Source organism: Leptodactylus fuscus, chromosome 5 (assembly GCF_031893055.1).
Source record: "Leptodactylus fuscus isolate aLepFus1 chromosome 5, aLepFus1.hap2, whole genome shotgun sequence".
Taxonomy (NCBI): Eukaryota; Metazoa; Chordata; class Amphibia; order Anura; family Leptodactylidae; genus Leptodactylus; species Leptodactylus fuscus.
The window spans coordinates 95206784-95231890 of record NC_134269.1 but is presented as its reverse complement, the minus strand read 5'-3'; the positions used below and the strand labels follow the sequence as shown (position 1 = coordinate 95231890).

Sequence of the window (25107 nt, the reverse complement as noted above, 5' to 3'; positions counted from 1 at the left end):
TTTATTAAATACGTTTTGCAGATGGTTTTATACCCTATGCTTTGGCCATGAGAACTCTGTACACGTATCACACCACAGTCATCTTGAGCATTAGTTATGGAAAACAGTAGCGGAATCAGAATTATTTTTTCCTAAGATAAAATGTTCTGCTTATTGCAAATATATGAACCATGAATTTAATAATAATCAATAACCATTATATCCGTGGTACACAAACCAGCAGTGGAACAGAACAAAGCCGCACATGCTGGAGACCACCATTTTCTCTTGGAAGAAATGACCTTTGAACTGCTGTTATAGAAATCGGTTTTAACATAAATTCTAGACATACTTTCTGCGTTTAAATTCCAGTGAGAATGCAAACTATATTCTCTCTTAGCTCATCCTTACTGTTCTAGATATCACAGGTGGCGTAAAAATGTAGTAACCGACCCAAATTTCCTAGACATATACAGTTTATGTATTAAGCAAAAGTGGTTCATTCAGAGAAACAATGGTGTCTGGGGTCTACCATCTTGGCTGTGCCATTATTTTCTGTAGTTCATGGAATCTACTTGCTGGAACAGAGCAGACTATGTCACCAGCAGGAGATGTGTGATGGCGTATAGTTGATGGGGAGGCCAAATTCGTAAAAAAAAAATGTCATTCTTGCCATCTTTGCTATGTAGGACATACATTTTCATGGTGCCTGAACAACAAATTAACAAATACCTGAACCACCATAAGTAGTATCAACAAGACAAAGTAATTTAGACTGTAAAATACACGAGAAAGAGTCAAGATCTCAATCCACCTCTCCCTGGAAGTGTCATGAAGCAACCATATATTCCAATATTTTAAAGGGGCCTGCCTGAGAAATGATAGACCATTGTACAGTACAGCTAATTCCTAGGCCCACTGCTGCCACTAATAGTGGTCTTATCCCCATTACCAAAAATCTCTCAGAAACTGGCGAAATGGACCAGTTTGGACCTCTCAATAACAATAATAATAATAGTACTCTATCATAGCGTGTTAGCCTATTTTATTATATTTTCGCGGTTTTAGACAGATGCCTTACATCAACACAGCAGAAATTTTCAACATGCTTTAAATATTGCCAAAGCAGCGTGAAAGCTGCGATTGTCCTAGAGTTTACACAGAAAACATCTTCTGATGGACTTTAATGCAGGATATTGCTAGTAAAGAGGGTAATTAACTTTACATAAAACTTGATGCTGGAGGAAAAGGAGCGGGTTCCTAGTAACAACACCCATATGACACAACAACTTCTTTTATGGTTTTTCTCATGGTCAAAAGGTTCATCTTCCTGGCAATCTATATTAACTCTTTAAATCCTGTAGAGGATGCAGCAAACCTCAATGGCTGGGTACATTGCACACTCTTTAAGGATATTAGAATAGGTGATGACTGACATGTGAGCATAAGACTCAAATGAATATCTATTGCATAAAATATAATATTCTATAAATGTTTTCTAAAGTGTGAAAATTGAGAAATAAAAGACAAAATACCCACAAGCACTATACAACAAGGGCATTGCTGTGCAGGGGCATCTCTAGAATTCATAGTACCCATAGAAATTTCAGGAATACCTGGTACCCCCCCCCCCCCCTTACGGAGAGTAAATTGCATTATAAGCAGCACAAAGTGTGGACAGCATGGTCATAGATCAGATCTTCTAGACAAAAGAGAATCCACATAGTGCAGATATGGAAGCCAACCTATTGACACGCAAATAATTTTTGCACTCTGCTATTCTGATCCCTTTTAACAATGCTAGCCTTGTAGATAAGAGACTACCAGTGCACAGAAAGAGTTACTAAATCAATTAACTAGCTGGCAGCACCCTCCTCCTTCCCCCTTCCCTTCTCTAGTTCAGTGTGTGAGGCTGAATACAAAAGGCCAATCTTATGTAAACAAACAGCCAGATGAAAGATAACGGAGAACAGCTTAAAAGGCAGTGAAGAAAACTGATCTCCTTAGTAATGCTGGGTTCACATCTGCATACGATCATCGTTCGGGAACTCCGTCCCCATTCTGATTGAAATAAGCACATTTTTGAGGTGGAAACTGGGCATCCAGCAAACTCTATTATAGTCTTTTAAGCGGATTAAGTTTGTTTTTTTTGGTTACCAAGCAGACTAATATAACAGCAACTCCAACGCAGGTGTGAACCTAGCGTCTGATATATTGCAAGTGATTTGCTTTAATTTCAACTGTAATTTTTATTGAAAGTTTTTTTTTTATAATAAAACACACAATGAAACAAGAGATCAGGGGAGGAGGCTCACTGCTCAATCCCTGTACAAGATACAATAAAGTATACCATCAAGAAAGGGGAGCAACAAAGGGGGAGGGAGAAGAACACACAGGAACAGAAGGGAGGGAAGGGGAAAAGGAGGAAGGATAAGAGAAATCTAGGTTCAGAGACCATGCAACATACAATAAGTGTCCCAGGGGAACCAGACAGAGTGAAAGGCATCCAGGCTGTTATTCAGGCTAGCAGTCAGGAACTCCAGGCTCCGGACATCCTTAAAGGGGCTCTATCATTGGAAATAGTCATTTTTAGATAAGCACATCCTTGCATAGACTTTAGAAAGGCTATGTCACACGTACCTTTAGTATGTAAATTGCCTCGGTAGTGTTTGAATAAGTCCGATTTTATGCATATGCTAATGAGCACCGTGCACTGGAAGCGTCTGTGTGCACTGTCTGCTCTATCTGTATGCACAGCAGCCTCTGCTGTACATACACATAGAGTAGACAATGCACACAGACACTTCAGGTGCATGGAGAAGCTCATTAGCATATGAATAAAAACGGACTTATTCAAACACTACTGAGGCAATGTACATACTAAAGGTACGTGTGAAATATTCTTTCTAAAGGCTATGCAAGATTGTGATTATCTAAGAATGACTTTTCCCAATGATAGAGCCCCTTTAACGCAAGCCAGAAGCTCGGTGAAGGAAAGGTTCACATTCCTCCAGTGTTTGGCAATAAGGGTATTGGCCATGGTGCAGATGTAGAGAAACAGCCTAGAGGTCTCACCACCTAAGTGTCTGGAGAGTGATTTACTTTAAATGAAAAAAAAAAATTCAACAAAAATGTAACATTCACCATGTACTCAAAAGGGTTTGCCTGGGATAAATTGATCTTTAGACTCAAAGCTAGCCTACCTTCTAAATTGCTGTGAGTCAAGCACAAGGTATCATGGTAGTTGTAGGATAACAGAACACAAAGATGTCCACTTAAACAAATGCAGAAGATGCCAGGAGCTCACAGAGATACAGGAATCATTCAAAACACAAAGGTATTTGAGTGGACTTATTAACCTATTAATAGCACTAACAGACCTTTGTTGAATTTTTTATCTTTTTTGCCCGAGAACCCTTAAGTCTTTTCATAGTGTTTACAAATGGACGATTTAAAATAATCACAATAATGCTGTATGTCATTTACACTGGAATCTCTATTCTAAATCCTACATAGAATAATGCTGTACTCATGTGAACAGTCCCTTTACTAAATACTGAGAAGCAAGTCATTTTAAAGACAACAAAGAAAAATGCAGCTAAGGGGGCGTTCACACTACAGTCATTGTCCGACAGGTAGTGTCCGCTGCTAATGTCCGTTCAAAATCTTGCGCGGACATTAGCAGTGGACACTAGCTGTGTCCGTGACATTTTTAATTCATTTAAATGGCGATCGGGTGCGTTGTTTTACACTCCGTGCCTGTCTTTAAGTGTCCGTTCCTAAAGATGTCAGACTTTTCAAGCGGACAGAGAAAACCTACATGTCGGGTTTTGCTGTCCGCTTGAAAAGTCGGACATCTTAACGAACAGTCACTGAAGGACAGGCACACTCCGTTGTAAAACAACGCACCCGATCGCCATTTAAATGAATGAAAAATGTCCGTGCAAGATTTTGAACGGATACTAGGAGCGGACACTACCTGTTGGACACTGATGGTAGTGTGAACGCTCCCTTAAAGTGGTAACTAAGCCCATATAATATCTCATCTTGTTCTTTACTAAAGGTGTGGGGTAAAGACTAGTTATCTTTAGCACAGACGCTCGGGCACACAGAATATCCTTTCATGTTCCAGTTCCACTCCGTGTGTTACAATACAATTAAATACATTACATAGTATATGTAACATCTGGACAAGAGCCAGTCACAATGACATCATAAAGGTTATTCATCATGTTCTACTTACCTTTCATAGGTAGGAGCAGGCTCCATGGGACTCTTTGGCGGTGGCTGCTGCTGCAGTAATGGGTTATAAGGTGTGCCTGTAATATGCTTCCAGCCAGGTGAAAAGTAGGGAATGTGTTATCAGCCAGAAACCAATGAAAACATTTCTAGAATGGTTTGTTAAATTATGGCCGCACTGGATGACATTCATTACATATGCCTCACATGCTGTTTGTATATTCTGGTGGTAAAAGTATTGCGACATTTACATCAACACAGCTACATACATATTACCCACACCACTCTAGGCTAATTCAGACACACACACAATAGATCTGGTGAGGATTACTATGCTGTTAACTTTGAACAGACTGAATGGCAGCAAAACAACTACCAGAAAAGGACAGAAATCCAACATATATATGTGTGTGTGTGTGTGTGTGTGTGTGTGTGTGTGTGTGTATGTGTAATATATATTTATTTATTTATTCTAGGTAACATCAGCAATTCTCTATTCCTCACAGAAAATATATGTGGCAATAGAAAGATAGATCCACCCCCCTCCACATGACAGAAGTTAAGGGTAAAGATGCATAGAGCATGTTGGCTTTCAACATACCTGATCCTTGGTTATCATGGGAGATAAACTGCCAGAAAAGGTTGTCTGGCAGCAACATATGACCCTCTGCCAATCAAAATCACATGCTTGCCCATCGGTCTGCCAGTCTGATCCATACACAATCATGGCAGAAAAAAAAATCTAATACAACAGATTTTGGTTCTGACTTACTGTAGTTGGCGGTTAACAGTACGGGCAGGACCGTCAGATTTACGTCCAATTAACCAACAGCAAACAATTCCAAATATGCCACTTCTAGTCTAAAATCTAATGTATATGACCAACTTAAAGGGGTATTCCCATGTCGCATACTCACCAGTCTTCACTGCTGTAAAATCTTCTTTCTTCCTGGTTTCTTGCATCATTTGGTGGGCGAGGTTTCACATGCAACCAGCTGTTTAGCTCCACCTCCAAATTAGCGTGTGGCTCCATGCACAATATTGGACTATGAAGTACAGGCAGGAGCAACTCCATTCTGTGTTACATACAGAGACTGCCTGTCTCTGCCATAATGAACACAATTGTATTAGCTAGCCTGATAACTGGGAGAACAGAAGAAATGAAAGCAGCTTCTCTCCCCTATCTGATAGCAGGAAGCTAGGTCCTGTGGTGTAGACACAGGAATAGCTAGATACACAGGCTGGCTCCCTGCACTTAGCCCCTCCTCCCTCCCCCCTGAGAGCAGCAGATACATCACTTGACTTTTGAGCAGATAAGTCCAGGGCTGCGTCAACAATGAATTGAATAAAGTAAGATAGTGGACAAACAAAGCAGTTTTACTGAAGCAATGTATTTAGGAAAAGTCTTACATCCACATTAACAAGCAGTATAGATAGGATCCTTGTGATGGGACAACCCCTTTAAGGCCACACAGAATGTCCGCAAAGAAATATCACTGCTACCAAACCCACCATAAATCAGGTGGTTTCCACTGCAGCACCCCCCCTCATTCATTCAACCTTTGCCCTGCAAAACGGGGGTGGGGGTAAAACAGTGATATTTCACATGCTGCAGGCTTAAAACCCTCAACACAAGTCACTCTGTTCTGCATGTGAATGGGATTTGCACGCAACTATAAATCACCACAGATTAGCCACTGGAGAATTTGCATTAGTTAACCTACATTCATTTTTCCCCAGTTATTATAGATTCAGTTTGATCCAGCTTATATTAGTGGTGATAATATTTATTATTGAATACATTATAAGAGAGAACTGGCATCTTTGTCGCATGCAAAAGTAATATGGCCCTCACACAAAACCTGGATTTCAATGAGTCTATTCAAATGTCCTATCTTTGTCCATTTTCCCAAGTCTACAGTGGATTCATGAAAACTGACCCTAGATTGATGCCAAACAGACATAAAAACACAGACCATTTTGTAGTTTTTCTCAGCGTTTGTGTGAATCCTTACAGCAGCCCTTTATTAGGTGCTGCTGTTTCAGAGTAGTCCCTTTAAGTGAGGCTCCCAACAGATGCTAATGGAAGCTCTAAGGTGCCCCTTCCTCTATATAGTAGTCATAGTAATTCTGTCAATTCTTTGAAGAATAGTGCCAAATGTAACATAAAATCTGTAAAGGGCAATAACACTATTAATTGTCTTCACAAGGAAACGTAATATGATGCTGTATTTGCTGTTGAACTTCATGGCAGGTCGTCTTATACCCTAAAAACGAAAAATAAAAAGGAGTGTGAATATGTGACTAAAGAATGTCAGTGTACGCAGATTTCTTGGGAAATTTCCCCATGAGACGGATTTATTAGAAGGTCCTTCAGACTATCAGGCGTTCAGTGTTTGCTATGTAGCTTGTACAATGTTATCACCTGTTTGCAGAAAGAACGGATACTCATAACTTTAGAGATCAGCTCTGCGCACATTCATGTTTATTCTACTATTATGAGAAGAAAAAAAAGCAGCGGCTCCTGTTTGACTAATCTAATGACATAAAAACACCCTTTGCACAAAGTCAAGCCGAGATTGATAAATTCAGAATAAAACATCCCTAACAGCTGTAAATGACATGTTCACTGGAGACTAATGTGGAATTCATGTTTACATTGTGAAACCCGTATTACGCATGTAGCTAGAACGCCAATAAGCACACACTCGCCACATTCAGTACGTAGGGAGGAAAGATTCAGTACTAACACACAGCAGAATAAAACAAAGTATTTTTGACTTTCCTCCCATGTATTCAGTGTATATTCTAGAGGCCTACACATGCAGGAATTCCCACATAGATTAGCTTTTCACTTACACTAATTTCATACACAGCGGCCACTGTAGAGAAGGAGTAAGGGCTATACAATGGTGCCACTATTTTAGCTGGATCACACAGCAATATTTTTTTTTACCAGTTTTGACATGTGGTAGAAGTGGATCTGTGGCATGGCATTAGAGAACAAACAAGGCCTTTCAAGATATAGTATTAAAAGGAATTTGTACTGTATGAATATAAAAGGAGCCACCATACAAGAATAAATGATAAGCCGGTGATAATCTTACCTCATCGCTTCAAGAACAGAAAATCCTGCAGATGGACACAGTCTTGTAGAAGTCCTAAATAGAACTGAGGGGTTAATCCCTTACAGATCGCATGCTATTTCCTGTTGACACTTGAAAAAGGAGATTTTCTCCCCGAAACAAGTAGAGGGTGGACACAAGATTATTTTGTGAATAATCTAAGTCTGGAATAGCGCAGTTCCTGCATTACAATAATCCAGCCTGAATTTGGTCTTCTTACTTTCAAATCTCTGCAATGTGGGAGAAAGATACCAGCAAAACAAAGTGCACTAAATTCAGCACGCGATCACCTTTGCAATGGTATATAATACATCCCATCATAGAGGATTTGATAGGTCCTCTTTAAAGTACCATCAGCTGTTTCACTGAAATCAAAGCAAAACTGACCTATGGACAAGACATTGCATATTTGTAGTGTATGGCTAAAACTTGGATATAGTGTGTCTTTTCACATTAATAAAATTGTGCTATAATCTCTTGGTTATGAATACCAAGGACAGAATTTTCGACCATTCTTTTTGACACACACATTTAAAACCCAAAAGCAACAACTATCAATAATTAGACAAAATAAGTCAAATGAACGTGAGGATTCAGACATCTTTATTTCAGAACATAGTCAATGAGTCTGGTGCCGTCACAACCAGAAGAAAGTGTCTTCTTTACCATACCAAGATGGAGACATACAGCTCATGAAATGGAAGAATAGTTTCTTTTTTTTTTCTTTTTACTTTTTTATTAAATAAAATGGTATCGCTCATTCAATACTGCTGCTATTGGAAGTCCGAAAATAGCAGTTTTAGGACTTAAAGAGCAAAACTGTGCACAAGGCTTTAAAATAAGTCAAAAACTCCACCTGCAAATTAATGTGCAAGTGGAAGTAATTGTGATGATTGTTGGTTGTCCCTTGTGGGACCGAGGAAGGCATGCCCATAGCACCAGTCTTCTAATGAAAGTGCTGGAAGAAGCTTCGGTGACTCATTTTTTTCTACCAACCAGAGTCTTTGAGGAGGCAAGAAAAGTATAAGCACACAGTAAGCATCTGTACAAATCAGAGAGAGTTCATGTTTTCTCTTTGCTGACATTACTATAAGTATTTCCGAGCCACATAGTTTAATATTCCTCCATGCTTGTAAAAGGTGACTTCTGCTTCACTATTAAAGGCTGCTGTCACGTGGAATATCTTTCCGGTGCTTGTCTGGAAGTAAAATAATTATAGGTCAGGATTAATATAGGATTTATGCTTCCAACAGCAATCACAAGGTTTTCCCAGAAATTTTTTCACCTACAGGGAAAACCCACAATTTTAACTACAACTGTTACACAACCCATTCAGATCACGTTTCTTCTATCCATTTGTGCCAGTGCTCCACGTTTTGAAAATGGTGGGATTCTGATTTTTTCCAATACCCCACATTGCAGAAAAAATAACCATATTAAGGTTAAAAACTCACATTTTTTGTAAATTGCAGATTGTCAATGATATCTACAGAAACAATTGCGGATTCCCTCTAGGTATAATGGGGACAGAAAGGACTTTCCATTAAAAGCACAGCAGAAAAAAAAACAAAAAAAACGCAGTGTTTTTCCTTAACACTTTTTGGCTGTGACTTGCAATATGGGGCCTTAGAGGCGTTTCTTCTCAAGTCTGGTTATCTGGAGCAGACAGTGAAGCCCCAACAGGAGAGGACACCCCTTCAGCCCTTTTCAGCTAAGCTGCATAAGAATAAAACTGATTTTTGTGAAAATGAAGCTGCAATGCAGACTTAGGACGGGTTCACACCTGCGTCTGGTCTCCGTTTTGTGGGTTTCTGTCTTCTGCCAGAGAAACTGGCCTCTCCGCAGTGAAACCGTTTTTTTTTTTTTAACCGGACACAAAGTCCTGCATGTTCGAATGTGTGTCCAGTTACAAAATCCAGTTTCGCTGCGAAGAGGCACAAGACACTCACGGGCAGTCACTTTTTGAAAACTGACTTCCGGTTTCTGTCTACTGTCCAGTTTCTCTGGCAGAAGATGGAAACCTGCAAAGCAGAGACAAGGCGCAGGTCTGAACCCGCAGTAAGAAAGGAAGACGCTCTACAAGGCACTGTTGTTATGACTCCCTTTAAAGAGGACCTTTCACCATTTGGGGTACATGTGGTTTAATACACCGCTAGAAAGCAGACAGTGCACTGAATTCAGCGCACTAACGGCTTTCCCGTTCTGTGCCCCCGGTACCGTAGCTCTTCACCGTCAGAAGAGTTTCTGACAGTCCCCTCCCCTCCTAATAGTACTCGTCCATAGATGAGTACTGCGGTGGCATTGCTCACTGCTCAGCATCATCACTGGGCAGTAAGGAAAGCCCCCTCTCAGGGCTCGTTCACATCTGCGCCGGTCTCAATTCTGCAGGTTTCCGTTTCCTGCACAAAACAGAGGCAAGAGACGGAAACTTGCAGGGCTCTCTCACCCATTCATTTGAATGGGTTTGAAAGCTGTCAGTCCGTGAGCGGTGGTGAGCGTTTCATGCTCTCCGCCACAAAACCGTTTTTTTAAATCCGGACACAGAGTTGGACATGCAGTACTCTGTGTCCGGTTTAAAAAAAAACGGTTTAGCGGCAGAGAGCATAAAACGCTCACCGCCAGACCCGGTCTCTGGTTTCCATCTTCTTGCATGCAGAAGACGGAAACCACAGAACGGAGACCCGAACATAGGTGTGAACCTAGCGTCACAGTACAGCGCAATAGACATTGCTGTGAGGAAGGGCGCTCCTGACTGACTGTCAGTAAGAGAGCAGAGTTTAATCATGTCCATATTCCGTAGTTACCTCCTCCCGAGATGTCTTTATGAGAAAGATATATCCTACCTTGACTTCCAGACTTTGCCCAGGAACTAGATTGGCAGGGATAGTTATAGAATACTGCTCTTTTCCTGAAAGGCTAAATGATTCCGCATTTTCTCCAGGAAGAAATTGAAGAGGCGCGATGCCAATGCCCACTAACTGATCCTTATGGACCTTCTCATAACTTTCAGCTATCACAGCTCGGACACCCTGTTGGCAGATAAAAGAATATGATTTAATATCCATGCAGAGTACATAAATGAAGAATCAGTGCACTAAAGGTGACACACCAAGACATTTTGGGTGAAACACATCGGCAGCTACTTATTATGTGTTATTGCAATAAGTAGCTGCCAATAACTTACTCACACGGCCACAAGATCCTGGCCATCTTACGCTGCTTCCTCTAGGCGAGACTACACTTACATCACTGTATGTACAGCCTTCTGGCATTATTCAGCATCAGCTACAGTGCAACTTGGAGGCAGCAGCAGAGAGTGCCAGGTTTGGAGTGTGGATAGGGGAGCAAAAATAATCAGCCGTCACATACTGTGTGGGGGCTAAGCAAACAAAACAAAAAAGGCCAGGGGGTTAGGGTCGTATACCATATGGGGGACAAAAAAAAAAAAAAAGAGGGTGGGGGGGTGGGAAGAGTAATCATATACTGTGTGATGGGCCACAAACAGGGGGTCATATACCATGCATTGTCCCAGAAGTACATATAAGTCAAATATCAAAAATATAACTATTTTACTAAAGTTACAAATATCACAAAATTATCGATATTTTTTAGATGTGATGGGTTTTTTTAAATGAATTTTGACACTCCAAGCTCAAAAAGTTAGCTATCTCTGCCTTAGGTGAATGAAAAAAATACTGGCGAAGTAGTGCTATGCTATAAGGTGACAACAGCAACGGTGACAACGGGACTAAGGGATGAGCGTGACATCTTATTGACAGCCTGATGCTTAGAAATTTATTCAGAATACCTATCATACCTACACTATAAACTGAAGCTATGATTCTAGCGAGAACAATATATACAAGACAACCTAAAAAAGTCAAATGTTCATTGGCAGGGTCAAGGGCAAATGACACTTGCACCACAAACTATCAAACAATATTGAATAATCCAGAGAACTTATGCTCTTGGTCCTATTATTGTATAATACACTGCCGTAACACATCTAAAGGGGTATTCCTATCTGTATATTTATAGCTATAATCAAAGATATGCCACAAATGCCCTATAGATGCAGGTCCCGCCTACGTGACTCACAGCCATCTTGATAAAGGGGTCCCCTGACGGCTGTCTCACAGCCATAGAGAAGGCTGTGGTGTGTCTCTCTCCATTTACTGGCATAAGAGTTCTGCAGTTCCTAGAAGCAGGATTCACATCAATCAGGTATTTGTGGCATGCCCTATTAATAACTTTTTAATGCCCAGCCTACTGTGGATATTTTTATTAATACATTGTAATATATAATAAATATATATAAGAAACAGCAATTCATACCAGCAGGAATGGTCCCTTGGCTGCCCAGTCTCTTGAATTACCCGATCCATATTTTTTACCAGCTAAAATAATAAGTGGGATATCAGCTTTCTGATATAATTCTGCAGCTTCAAATACATCCATCTAGGGAAAAAAAAAGGCACTGTATGATACAGAGAAAAAATGCAATTCACATATCACAAATGTGTCTCCTGCTCTGCAACACACTGGAGCACAAAATCACCTTCAACAAGACTTTTATTAAGGCAGTCTCTCCCTTTGTGACAGACTTTGAAGCAATTTGTATGCTTCATTCAATTGGTGATGTGAAGGATTTGATAGAAGGCAGATAAAAATGGGATTCAATGGGGGACACAGCACCATGGGTATAGACCTGGCCACTAGGAGGCCGACAATAACAATTAGCAAAAGAAGTCGACTCCATCTCTAGGCTATTCCTTCTGCACATAGGGCCAAGCTGAATGTTCAAAGATGAGCCAGACAAAGTGGCGAAGAAGGTCCAAGGTGATCCACAGGCTAGTCAGGTTGCCCATCCTGGAGGAGGCTTTCACCAGTAGGTCATCTGAATATGGAATTAGAGTAACTCCTCTGGAACGGAGGATGGCCATGAGGGACACCATCACCTTGGTAAATACTAATGATGGATGGGGGGGGGGGGGGGGTTGGTCATCAATATCTGATTACTAAGGGTCAGACATTCACGACCATCACAGATCAGCTGCGAGCAGTGGTGTCCAGGTGAACACCGCTTCAGCTTCACAAGTCAGTGACGTCATGTTAATTAGTTACATGTACAGTATAGTCCAATTCAAACAACAAGGAATTTTGCCAATTGAACACATACCTTGAAAAACCAATATTATAATGCTTATGGTGATGTCAAATATGCATATATTTTTTAACCACTTCCAGACCATTGTTACATTGACCATTGTTACATCCAGAAGGTCGGTGTCTTGTTCTGCAAGGACATACCAGTATGTCACAGCCGATTTCAGCAGCTGCACAAAGTTGTGCAGCTGCTGGAACAGGGAGCCGGCTGCAACTTCAACTGGAGCTCCCAGAGAGAAGGCAGTGAAGGTTTATTACCTTCCTGATCGCCGTGTATACAGTGCTCAATAGGCTGTATACTCGGCTATAGTTGCTGCCATGATGCTGCTACCCTCTGACCTGCCGGTCATGTGATCCGCCTGGATCAGAATGTGTTACAGCTGCTGGGTCCTACAGGAGCCCGATCATTTCTATAGTAATGGACAGGAGGCTGTATTCCTCCTGCAACTGGGGCTAAATGTACCATCCCCGATTACAGAGGGGGAAAAAAAAAAAAATAAAAATAAATAAATCAACCTCTCCTCCCCACTTCATGGTGAGCCTACACTTCGTGGCAGATCCTGGGAGTGAGAGGAAGTGCCTGGGTCTGTCCTGAAGAGCTAAGTTTGGTGAGACCAAACTGGGACTTGTGTATTAGTTAGAGCTTGGACGAGCAGGAGTTGTGTTTTGCTTGAAGTTAAGGCTGTATTTTATTTTGCTTATTTTTGTACCCGACATGAAGATTTATTTATCTTGCTGTTTTTTTTGTTTTTGTTAAATAAACCTGTTTGCACCAGATTGTGTGCCCCTGTCTTTGACTGGTTGGGTCCACACCATTGCTGCTACCGCTACTTTCCCCAATTATTAATTTTTTTTTAAAAAATGAAAAAAGTGAAAAACAGACATGATTTCCCTCTTCTTTTGTTTCTATTTTCCCAGATTAAACAAAGAAAAACAAGTAAACACATGCAAAAATAAAAACAAAAAAAGCCGTGTGTTACTGTAAAAAGACACAAACATTAGTTGAATAAAACGATAAAAATGTAATTGCCCTGAAAACTGCACATACAAAAAACACGAAAATGGGGTCTGGTCCTGAACCAGAAGCTGGCCCAGTAGTTAATGTGTGTATATTTCAATACATAACAATCAAGTCGTAAAATGCTTAAGCATCTGCTAAACGTGGTGTAAACACAGCCCGAGTGAAATTTCTTCCTATTTTTCAAATTGTAACTTAACTAATGTAAATCTCTGACTACTTTATTACTTACCATCTGTCCCGATGGAAAATGAATGGTTTTTGGCCCTTGTTTTCCAACAAGCTTATTGAGCAGTTTCATGTTAGCAAAAGTTCCTCTAGTCATCACAGCATCATTGCCTCTGCGGGCTCCATATGAATTAAACTCTCTTGGTGCTAAACTGCATGGGGAAATAAAGGAAAAAAAATATAACAAAAAAGTATAGACTAGATATGGAGCTAAAAATTGTCATATAACTTAGATAGGCATATCTGTGGTTTCTTGTGACAAACATACTTTTTCTGAATCAAGTACTTGGCAGCAGGACTTGTTCGAGAGATGCTTCCTGCAGGCGAAATGTGGTCAGTAGTGACAGAATCCCCTAAATAAAGCAATACATGGGCTCGGTCAACTGCTGGCAGAGGTGCTGGGACCTTGTCCTAAGAAGAACAACATAACAAAAGTAAGATTTCTATACAATGGTAAAAAAAAAAGCAAAGCACAAAATGCGGAATGAAATATGACAAAAATTATCTAGAGGTATCAGCTGACTGATTAAAAGTAACAGATTTTCCTTGAGATCAGTCATCAACTTTAGATTAGTGAGAATCTGCCTTTGCAACCATGTACTGGCATCACTCTCACACTATCGCGATTTGCATAGGTGTTGATACCTACTAGAGCCCCCTCCTTCTAAAACAATTTAGATTGGTTGGCCATCTAAGTGTTTAATGCCACTGCTTCAATGGCCTCTCCACCATTTCTATTGTACACTATTTCTTTTTCTCTGTGTCTGTACTAGCAGTGGGTAGTAAGAAAAAGCATTTTTATGTTCAAATGCCAAATTAACTCGCCAATTAGGAAGTAAACAGGACAGTTAATGGCAGGAAGCAGTTAAACGGCATTGGTGCTCATACGACTTCTACAGTCCTATGAAAAAGTTTGGGCACCCCTATTAATCTTAATCATTTTTAGTTCTAAATACCGTATTTTCCGGACTATAAGCCGCACATAAAAACCTACGATTTCCTCAGAAATCGTAAGTGCGGCTTATAGTCCGGTGCAGCTTATATATGGATGGAAGCGGCGGCAAAGACTGCGTGCCGCTTCCATACATACATAAAAGGCACCGTAAGGGTGCATTCACACTACCGAACGCCGGCGTGTATCACAGCCGTACACGCCGGCGTTACGGCAGGGCTGCCGGACACTTCCTATTCATTTCTATGGGAGCAGGCATGCGAGCGCTCCCCATAGAAATGAATGGACAGACACTTCCCATTCATTTCTATGGGAGCCGGCATGCGAGCGCTCCCTATAGAAATGAATGGAAAAAAGCAGTCCATTCATTTCTATGGGGAGCGCTCGCATGTCGGCTCCCATAGAAATGAATAGGAAGTGTCCGGCAGCCCTGCTGTCACGCCGGCCTGAAACAGAACGTGAAACTTACCCAGCGGTGCAGGGCGGGCATTCAGGCCTCCTCTGCCTCCGATGTTCCGTCCTTCTCCTCCGGCGCTCGCTGATAATGGCCGGGGCGCATGCGCAATATCATAATGCTTCTACTGCGCATGCGCCCTGGCCATTATCAGCTTGCGAGCGCCGGAGGAGGACGGAACATCGGAAGAAGAGGAGGCCTGAATGCCCGCCCACCCTACACCGCTCGGTAAGTTTCACATTCTGTTTCAGGCTTTTATGTTAAAACGGGGGGGGGGTAGTTTAACCTAACATTTACGGTTGGGCTCTATCAGCATGATTTTGCTGATAGAGCCCCTCCTCGCCTGCCGAGCGCTTCCAATAGAAGCGGCTGGCACGCGGGGGGTTAAGCGGCCGCTGGCAAAGTCTGCCTGCCGCCGCTTTCAATAAGATATAATGCGCACCGGACTGCGGCTTATAGTCCGGTGCGCCTTATATATGAACCGAGACGGACTATAAGGCGCTCATGGGCAATGCGGCTTATAGTCCAGTGCGCCTTATAGTCCGTAAAATACGGTATTTTGGTATTTGCAACAGCCATTTCAGTTTGATATATCTAATAACTGATGGACACAGTAATATTTCAGGATTGAAATGAGGTTTGTTGTACTAACAGAAAATGCGCAATATGCATTAAACCAAAATTTGACCGGTGCAAAAGTATGGGCACCTCAACAGAAAAGTGACATTAATATTTAGTACATCCTCCTTTTGCAAAGATAACAGCCTCTAGTCGCTTCCTGTAGCTTTTAATCAGTTCCTGGATCCTGGATAAAGGTATTTTGGACAAACAATTCAAGTTCAGTTACGTTAGATGGTCGCCGAGCATGGACAGCCCGCTTCAAATCATCCCACAGATGTTCAATGATATTCAGGTCTGGGGACTGGGATGGCCATTCCAGAACATTGTAATTGTTCCTCTGCATGAATGCCTGAGGATTTGGAGCGGTGTTTTGGATCATTGTCTTGCTGAAATATCCATCCCCGGCGTAACTTCAACTTCGTCACTGATTCTTGAACATTATTCTCAAGAATCTGCTGATACTGAGTGGAATCCATGCGACTCTCAACTTTAACAAGATTCCCGATGCCGGCATTGGCCACACAGCCCCAAAGCATGATGGAACCTCCACCAAATTTTACAGTGGGTAGCATGTGTTTTTCTTGGAATGCTGTTTCTTTTTGGACGCCATGCATAACGCCTTTTTTTTTTATAACCAAACAACTCAATTTTTGTTTCCAAAATGAAGCTGCCTTGTCCAAATGTGCTTTTTCATACCTCAGGCAACTCTATTTGTGGCGTACGTGCAGAAACGGCTTCTTTCTCATCACTCTCCCATACAGCTTCTATTTGTGCAAAGTGCGCTGTATAGTTGACCGATGCACAGTGACACCATCTGCAGCAAGATGATGCTGCAGCTCTTTGGAGGTGGTCTGTGGATTGTCCTTGACTGTTCTCACCATTCTTCTTCTCTGCCTTTCTGATATTTTTCTTGGCCTGCCACTTCTGGGCTTAACAAGAACTGTCCCTGTGGTCTTCCATTTCCTTACTATGTTCCTCACAGTGGAAACTGACAGGTTAAATCTCTGAGACAGCTTTTTGTATCCTTCCGCTGAACAACTATGCTGAACAATCTTTGTTTTCAGATCATTTGAGAGTTGTTTTGAGTAGCCCATGATGCCACTCTTCAGAGGAGATTCAAATAGTAGAACAACTTGCAATTGGCCACCTTAAATACCTTTTCTCATGATTGGATACACCTGGCTATGAAGTTCAAAGCTCACTGAGGTTACAAAACCAATTTTGTGCTTCAGTAAGTCAGTAAAAAGTAGTTAGGAGTATTCAAATCAATAAAACGATAAGGGTGCCCATACTTTTGCACCGGTCAAATTTTGGTTTAATGCATATTGCGCATTTTCTGTTAGTACAATAAACCTCATTTCAATCCTGAAATATTACTGTGTCCATCAGTTATTAGATATATCAAACTGAAATGGCTGTTGCAAACACCAAAATATTTAGAACTAAAAATGATTAAGATTAATAGGGGTGCCCAAACTTTTTCATAGGACTGTATGTTCTTTTCATTCATTACACTGGGTGAAGGGAGCTACAGTGCTCAGAATGCTATACTTTTTATAGTGGCTGTTCTGAGTATTGCAGCAATGTCCAAATCACTGGATTGGATAATAAAAATAAAAAATGCCAGGTAGTGGCAAAAGTATCAATCTTAGAGAACCTTTCTCTACCTCTGCTAGGTCCAGCTTATTATTCTGGCAGAGTTTAAATTCTTTCTCTAGCCTGCATCACTTCTGAGCAATATGTACTATCATTTCTTGATACCATTAAAGCTCTGTACTATTAGGTGGGCAGAGTCAGACAGGTACACGAAAGGGATGTAATACTAAGCCAACACTGATCAACTCAGATTGGAACTCAGAATCATACTCCTATCCTGCTCCTGCCAAACACTGCCCTCCTGACAGTACAGAGTCTTAATAGTTTATCAGGCACCAAAACTAACTGCACTTGTCGCTCCGAAAAGGTCACCTGGATTGACACCTACTAACCGACGCTAAGAACTGCAGTTGGTGAAAAATCCTCTATAAAGTAGTTTCTGGCCAAATGATATTAGGATAGTTCAAGGTTAGGCAACCTGAAGCACTCCAGCTGTTGTATAACTATAATAGCTATAACTCCCAGCACGCATATTTGATCTGCGGTTCTTGGAACTTCCAAAGAATAGAATGGTGCATGTTGGGAGTTGTACTTTAATAGCAAGTGGAGTACTGAAGGTTGCTGACCACTGAGATAGATCATTAAATATCACATCAGCAGAAGTTCAAACGGTTGTGACGCCCATCGATTAGCTATTCTAAGCAGCTATTATGCCAAGAACAGAGCCAGAAGCAGAAATCTCTGTTCTTACCGAGTTACTGCAGCTCAGCAAGGTCACAACATGGAGAACAGAGACATCTGCTTCAGACTCGGTTCTTGGTATAATAGCTGCAAGGGTCCTGGGTGTAGGACTACTGCAGATCTAATACTGATCCGCCAAAACACTCCAATAGGGTAAGGGATAACTTCAGTGGTATCCAACTGATAAGGTCATAGTCGCGATTATGACTAATTGACCAATAATCTCGGGTATCTGTCTTCGTCCTAATTAATAAGGCTGAGGGCCGGTGGTCAAGAAATCATACCACTCTATGTATTGGTATTCATTCTTCTCTCAGCTAAAATGTATGCTGATGCAGTTTTTATTGAGAACACAGAGTTAAATAGTAGCAGAGAAAGGAAGTGATATAACAACAACGTAAGTTTTCATATTTATTCCTGATTGGTATGGTACAGCTCAATCAAACGGAAAAAGTTTAAGCAGTTCCATATATAGCCAGCTGCTCCCACGTGGTAACCTTGGGGCGCTGTCTTGAGGCAGCAAGCCAAGCATTTGTTTGTTTGGATACAGGCGCCATCTTATGATATAACATTATACCAGTTTCAAGCATAAGCAACTATATCTAGCATTCAGCTTTAAAGGATAACAATGTTTTTCATACATTCCATAATTATAAACTTCACACAACCACTCAGACCCCCTCTGATCAAATTTTTTTGTCCCCCTGTATTGATTGGAACATTGTTCGGGTAGAGGGCGCAATGCTCCATACATTTAAATAGGAGCGCCAGAGCTAGCCAAACACTGTACTTTGGTTATTTCCGGCACACATACTGTAATGATTGGAGCGGTGCGTGCACTGCCTGACCACAGCTTCAATCATAACAGGGAGCAAAAGTCCCTTGTTCTCCTAATCAATGGGGATCAAGTGGTCGAACTCCGACATTTCTGCAAGATATTCTATATTCTATGGATAGGGAATAATTTGCTTTGATTGGCAAAAATCCTTTAAAATTTTCAATATAAAACATCAAATAAAGTGATGTCAGTTTAAATTTTCATCTTCAGGCAAAGAAATGAATGCTTGGATGTAGAATCAAATACATATGAGACACTTTTACGTACTTACCAGCCTGTTAAAGAAGGGAGGACTTCTGATATAGGTAGATCTAGCATCCCAAGGGAATAAAGTGCTCTCAGGTGAGTCCAAAAGATTCCACCTTGTATTTTGTTTCTTTACAGAGAACATAAAGCATAGTTAGTTACCAAACTGTACAGTTACTAAATAGTAAAATCCAACATAGCAAAGGCCAACAGTGAATGGAAGCAGTGCGGCAGCGTCTTCTGCTTCGGAATCTGTTCAATGTATATACTGTCTGGCACTGGAGGATTGCCAATACAGCTGATGGGTGTGGGGTCTAAATGTCAGACTCCCTCCGATCTGATATTAGTGATCTTCTAGACAGGTCATCAGTTTTAGAGATGTCAGAGCCTGGTCAACCCTTTTAAACTTCTGGCACTACAATTTATAGAGTTTTCCCCTTCGATTAGAATAATTAAAAAGCATCTTGTGTGCAGTTATTGCTGTTGCATACATCTTATACCATGGCTGTCAATGGCAGGACATGCAATGGCATTGTGACACCAATTATTCTTCTGCTAAGCAACTGTAAATCGTCCAGGCAGAGACAGGGATGTGTAGTGAAGGAATTAGAATGTCTACATGAGACATATTTAGCTGAGAAATAACTTCATACCAAGTTTTGTATTAAATCAGTCATATTAATCTGGGTGTGGTTTTTTTTGGTCAATGAATGTATTTGCAAGTGTGGTCCATATTTTTTGTTTTTAAGTGTTAGTGATTTCTCCTATTTAACAGGCCAGCCAAGACGACTCTGTGCACTAAATGTATTATTTCATTATTCCAACTGGACGACTGGGCTTATGCTTTGCATTAACTAAGTCAATCATATGTTAATGAGACAACTCCTCTATATAGGCAAGTTTTTGGGGTTTTTATGTACCTCTATTTTTATTTTAAGCTCTTTGAACATGGACGGTATAACAAGATTCTCTTCCACTTGTAAAACCTCTTCACGGCTGGGCCAAATGTCCCGCAGGAAGACCTTCTCACCCTGAGCATTCACTCCTGAAAAATGGACCAAAGTAAATAATTCACACATGCTTTTAAATGTACACAACCCAATAATGCTGTGTTTAGAATTGACACATATATATGGGTGAGATTTACACAATCTGTGTTATAGGAAAATTGCTGCTATAGAAATCATAGCACAGCTTTAATTCCTCAAAAGTACTAGAAGTGTAATGTGTGTATGGAACTACTGTGCCAATGAACAGATTTGTGGTAGGGCTACTCTCCAGGGCATTCATCCTTTAACCTGTGTCGCTAAAGGGATCACCAGGTTGAAAACTCTAGGAGGAAGGTCAGGATTTTGCTGTCTGCTTGAAAAATCAGACATTTTTGTAAATGGACACTTAAGGACACAACATAATATCCCATTTAAAATAATGGAAATTGTAAACGGACGCAGCTAGTGTCCGATGCTAAAATATTGCGTGGACATTAGCTACGGACACTAGCTGTTGGACACCTATGCTAGTGTGAACCCAGCCTAAGTCTTGGACCACCGGTGTTAAAACAAGAAATGAGAGATGCGATGTGGTTGGTTACTATGGTTTTCAAAATTGTAAATTTTTAATGCTCTGTTAAAAAACAAAACAAAAAAAAACAACAAACATCTACATATTTTTGTTTCTAGTCATTATGTAAAGTTAGTTTACTTGAAATCTGTGTTTTCAACTACCGAACCAGATAAAACTATTGCCATCAACCTCCAAATACTTCAAGATACTTATATAACACTTACCCAGAGCCTCTGTTTGCAGGTCTAGGTTTACTGTGCCTGCCAATGCATAGGCAACAACCAACGGTGGGGAAGCCAGGTAATTGGCACGGATACAGCTACACCTACTCCCCTCAAAATGCTTGTTTCCAGAAAATACACCACATGCTACCAGTTCCCCCTGAAAAAGGAATACTTTCATTATATATGTTTCTACTATTATCCACAAAGCCATTGGATAGAAATTATTTCACAATACCTTTTTAATAGCAGTAACAATTTCGTCAGGTAAAGGATTGGTATTGCCTACACATCTTGAGCATCCATATCCAATAATGTCAAACCTGGATTGAAAGAAATGCACATAGTATAAATAAGTAATTTTGTGCATGTACTTCACAGTGTTTTTAACAGGGCACTGTTTGTGATTGCCTTTGAGTATTTAGTACAACATTATATGTGATCTTAGATGGTCCATAGATGCAGACCCACTATATTCTGTAGCTGCCAAGTATAACTGGAGAAACCACAATGTAGTTTATTTTGCAATAGGATTTTCCATGCATTGCCCTACACAACTACACTGAATGACGCTAGGTTCACACCTACGCCTGGGTTTCTGTTTTTTGGGTCCACTTGGGGACTCCAAGAACAGAAACCTAATCTTCTTACCTGCGGACCCCATAGACTATAATGGGGTCTGCTGGGTTTCCACCTGAAAAATGCGGAGAGAAAAGTCCTGCTTGCAGGGCTATTCTCTGCATTCTTTAAGTGGTTCCACAGATGGAAACCCCAAAAGGAATACAGGCGAAGGTGTGAACCCAGCCTGATACAGGTGTTTCCAGGGAGTCATTTACTATTCACATCACAGGCTATTACTCTGTGCTTAAATAATAGTATAGCAGATGTGATATAGATAATACAGACTCCCATAGCACATGACTGTCCCTTTGAACTAATAGCCCCATAATTAAACAAGACCATAACGGCACTACTGGGCACCCCTTTCTATATGATAACTAGTAAAAAATTATGTTTTAATTGTTTCAATTTTTTATCTTTTGGCAGTGTAGGAAGCAAGAAAGGTTCCCTTCTCCAATGTGATGTGACCGATGCATTGCTAACCGGTAACACAGGTGGATTGGACAGCTTCACAGAGAACATCATGGGAACAAGGCAGTGAGCGTGTTGTGTTCCCAGTAGTGGAGGAGCAAATGGGTCTGTAGAATTTCAGTAACAAGTTACACTTAGCAGCAAAGTGCCCTGATCACTGCAGTATACAGTCTATAGTGAACAGGATGGGTGGACCTGTTGTTAAACACAGATTAGTATTTTTATATTAATATTCCTGTTATCAAACTGTTTTCTTCTCCACAGTATCTATGTAGCATCACACAACCCTAATGAGAGAATGGTGATGACATAAGACTCTCTACTGAATCACCCATTTCACGCTGTGCCTGGGGAAAAATCAATAGAGTCACAGTAGTCAGAAAACTCGACACTGGAAGTGCTGCAAATAGGGGACCACACAGCAGGAACGCTTTTGAACATTTAGCAAATGTTGTGGGAGTTTGGGAGAATAATTGGAAGGTGTGAAACACAACTTTCACTCACCCCAGCTGGTTCAGGAAAGGCAACACTCCACTGGCAGTGAGGTAGTGTGTGACTGTTCCACTTCCAGGTGACAAGCTTGTCCTTATGTATGGCTTCACCTTGAGTCCAGCTTCTACAGCCTTTTTCGCCAACAGACCTGTGAGAAAGTGATAGGTTATTATGTTTATGAATGAAGATTTGTAATATATGTTTTTAGTTGGAAGTTTGCTGACCCTTAACATGTTCTTCCCTTTTACCTGACTCCAAACATTTTCAGCTCAGAGTAAATGAATCTACAGTAGCATAGAGGAACGTTCCCCACTTCATGGCTGCTGTGTCATACTACTGAAAGGCTGACTGTAGTGTCCACAAGCAAATGCATAACTTTGTCAAGTCAAGGGTCAGACCCGGTGCTCCTTTATGAAAGGAGTGGTCTGCAGCGAAGAAACTCCATTAATTTCTTTCCAAGTAAAACAAGTGTTTCAGCGGCAAATCAGAGTGAGTGTGTGGAAATGGTTGGCAGAAGGAGAGACTAGCCTCAACACAAAGTCCTGTGTATGGCATTATGAACAGCAGCTTTAAAGTACTGTGGGCATATCATAGTGGTGAGTAACCATTTAGACAAAGGGCATGAACAGTAAAATCCAGCATATAAAATGGGTTATCCAGGAAAAAAATATTAAGTTCATATATATATATATATATATATATATATATATATATATATATATATATATATATATATATATTCTTTCTTTTTTATTTTTTAAATGGGGTGGGGAAGGTGAATGAGGCGGTGGTGGTGGGGGAATTGCACTCACCTGTCCCCTGGTGCCTCTCAGCACGGTCTGGTCCTGATGGTCCTTTGTTGTCTCCCAATGGAAGCACTTGCAGCAAATGACCACTGAGGCCAATCAGCGTCTCCAGCAGAAGGAAGCTGGGAGCCGCTAAGAATTTCACTTCAAGAAGACAGCTGAGCAACAGGACTGAACCGGGTTGAGAGGACACTGGAGCACAAGGGACAGAGGAATAGGATTTTTTTTTTTTCACCGCCCCTGGTCTACTTAAATTTTTTTTTTTTTCCTGGACAACCTCTAAGGTTTTTCACATGGCGGAATTTGTACAAACTAAAAAATTAATCTGCAGAAAAAAAATATCTTGCTATACTGTGCCAAATGCTTCTTCAATACAGGTGAAAAAAAAACATGGTGTGCTGGTGCACACTACCTGAATGCCAACTTAACACTCTTGCCACATGATGAACCAATGGGAGCAAGTTATCACATTCAATATATGCACAGAATCATGAAAATGTGATGCAGACACAGCCTTAAATTATTACCTGCAGTTAGCATGACAGAAGGGTTACAGTTGTTGGTACAGCTGATCACAGCAGCAATAAGTACGCAACCATGTGACAACATGTATTCTGATCTTCCATATGTAACTGGAATCTCCACCTTCTGCCTTTCGGGGGAAATTTGGAATCCTCTTGAACCCACCTGATATGAGAGAATAGTTCCCAATTATCAAAAAATAAAATCTATTTTAGTTAATTTATTTAGTTTTACATTACAATTTGAAAGAAAATGTAATACATAAGAGTTCTATAGTGATGTAATTTAAGATTACAGTTAGCGTTGAGCGATCGGGATCGGAAAAGATCGGACCCCGATCGGCGATCTAGTAAATGTCACGGAAGCAAATTGCTCTGTCTACTATGTAGGTGCAGTGACAAGTGTATGGCAACTCAGCTACCTTTAATTTGATTGGGTTTTGAGCAGCAGTAGTCAGGAACAGCCACAATATACAGTGGATGGAGCAGTCTGCTTTTGGCTCCATTCACTGAAGTTTCAGCAGCAGAGCTGATCAGTGGTGGTGCCAGATGTCTGAACATCACCAGATATTGATGTTCTATCCTGAGGATAGGCCACCAATATAAAATGCCCAGAAAACCTCTGATTTAATATCAACAGGACACACAGTTCTCACAAAAATTTTAAATAAAATGCATTGGACTTGTTGACACCAGATAGCTTACTCGTACAGGTAATTTTCTATATATAGCCAGTGCATAGTACTTCATGTGTAAATAGTTTTTCCTATATAACATACAGCAGTACATATTGTGTGTTAGTCCAGAGATAGGCTAGGTTCACATCTGCACCCGGCTCTCCATCGTTCGGGTAAGCCAGGGAACCTAAACAACAGAGCACCGGATCAATAGAACATTATTCACTGGCGGACTTTAATGGGGTTTGTCAATTTCATACTGAAACAAGCAGAGAGAAAAGTCCTCTGTGCAGGCCTTTTTTCTTTGGTGATTTCTGGTGGTTTCTGCAGCGGAGCACAGATGTGAACTTAGCCTCAGATGTACAGAAATAGGGTGATGGCAGAACATACTAATCTTGCATGACGACTTTATGTATGTAAAATTAAGGCTATGTTCACAGATCTGTGTTAAGAGTCTCCAAGCCTGTGATTTTGAGGAAACGGGGAAAACCCAATTTCGATTTGACATCATTAAGAATTGCATATCTAAAGA

At 40.8% G+C, this 25107-nt stretch overlaps 1 protein-coding gene across 2 annotated transcripts in view; it reads right to left on the bottom strand.

Moving 5' to 3' along the window:
• Positions 1-7934: 7934 nt before the first annotated feature.
• Positions 7935-25107, bottom strand: part of IREB2 (iron responsive element binding protein 2) — a 42563-nt gene continuing 25390 nt past the window's right edge. For both annotated transcript variants that reach the window (XM_075273761.1, XM_075273762.1), the window contains exons 13-23: positions 23905-24064; positions 22584-22719; positions 21226-21310; positions 20991-21147; positions 20124-20248; positions 19229-19333; positions 14024-14166; positions 13760-13907; positions 11679-11801; positions 10187-10372; positions 7935-8541 (exon numbers count right to left, since the gene is read on the bottom strand). In XM_075273761.1, coding sequence (XP_075129862.1) covers positions 8431-8541; positions 10187-10372; positions 11679-11801; positions 13760-13907; positions 14024-14166; positions 19229-19333; positions 20124-20248; positions 20991-21147; positions 21226-21310; positions 22584-22719; positions 23905-24064 — 1479 coding nt within the window. In that variant the 3' untranslated portion in view covers positions 7935-8430. The remainder of the gene's footprint in view (positions 8542-10186; positions 10373-11678; positions 11802-13759; positions 13908-14023; positions 14167-19228; positions 19334-20123; positions 20249-20990; positions 21148-21225; positions 21311-22583; positions 22720-23904; positions 24065-25107) is intronic.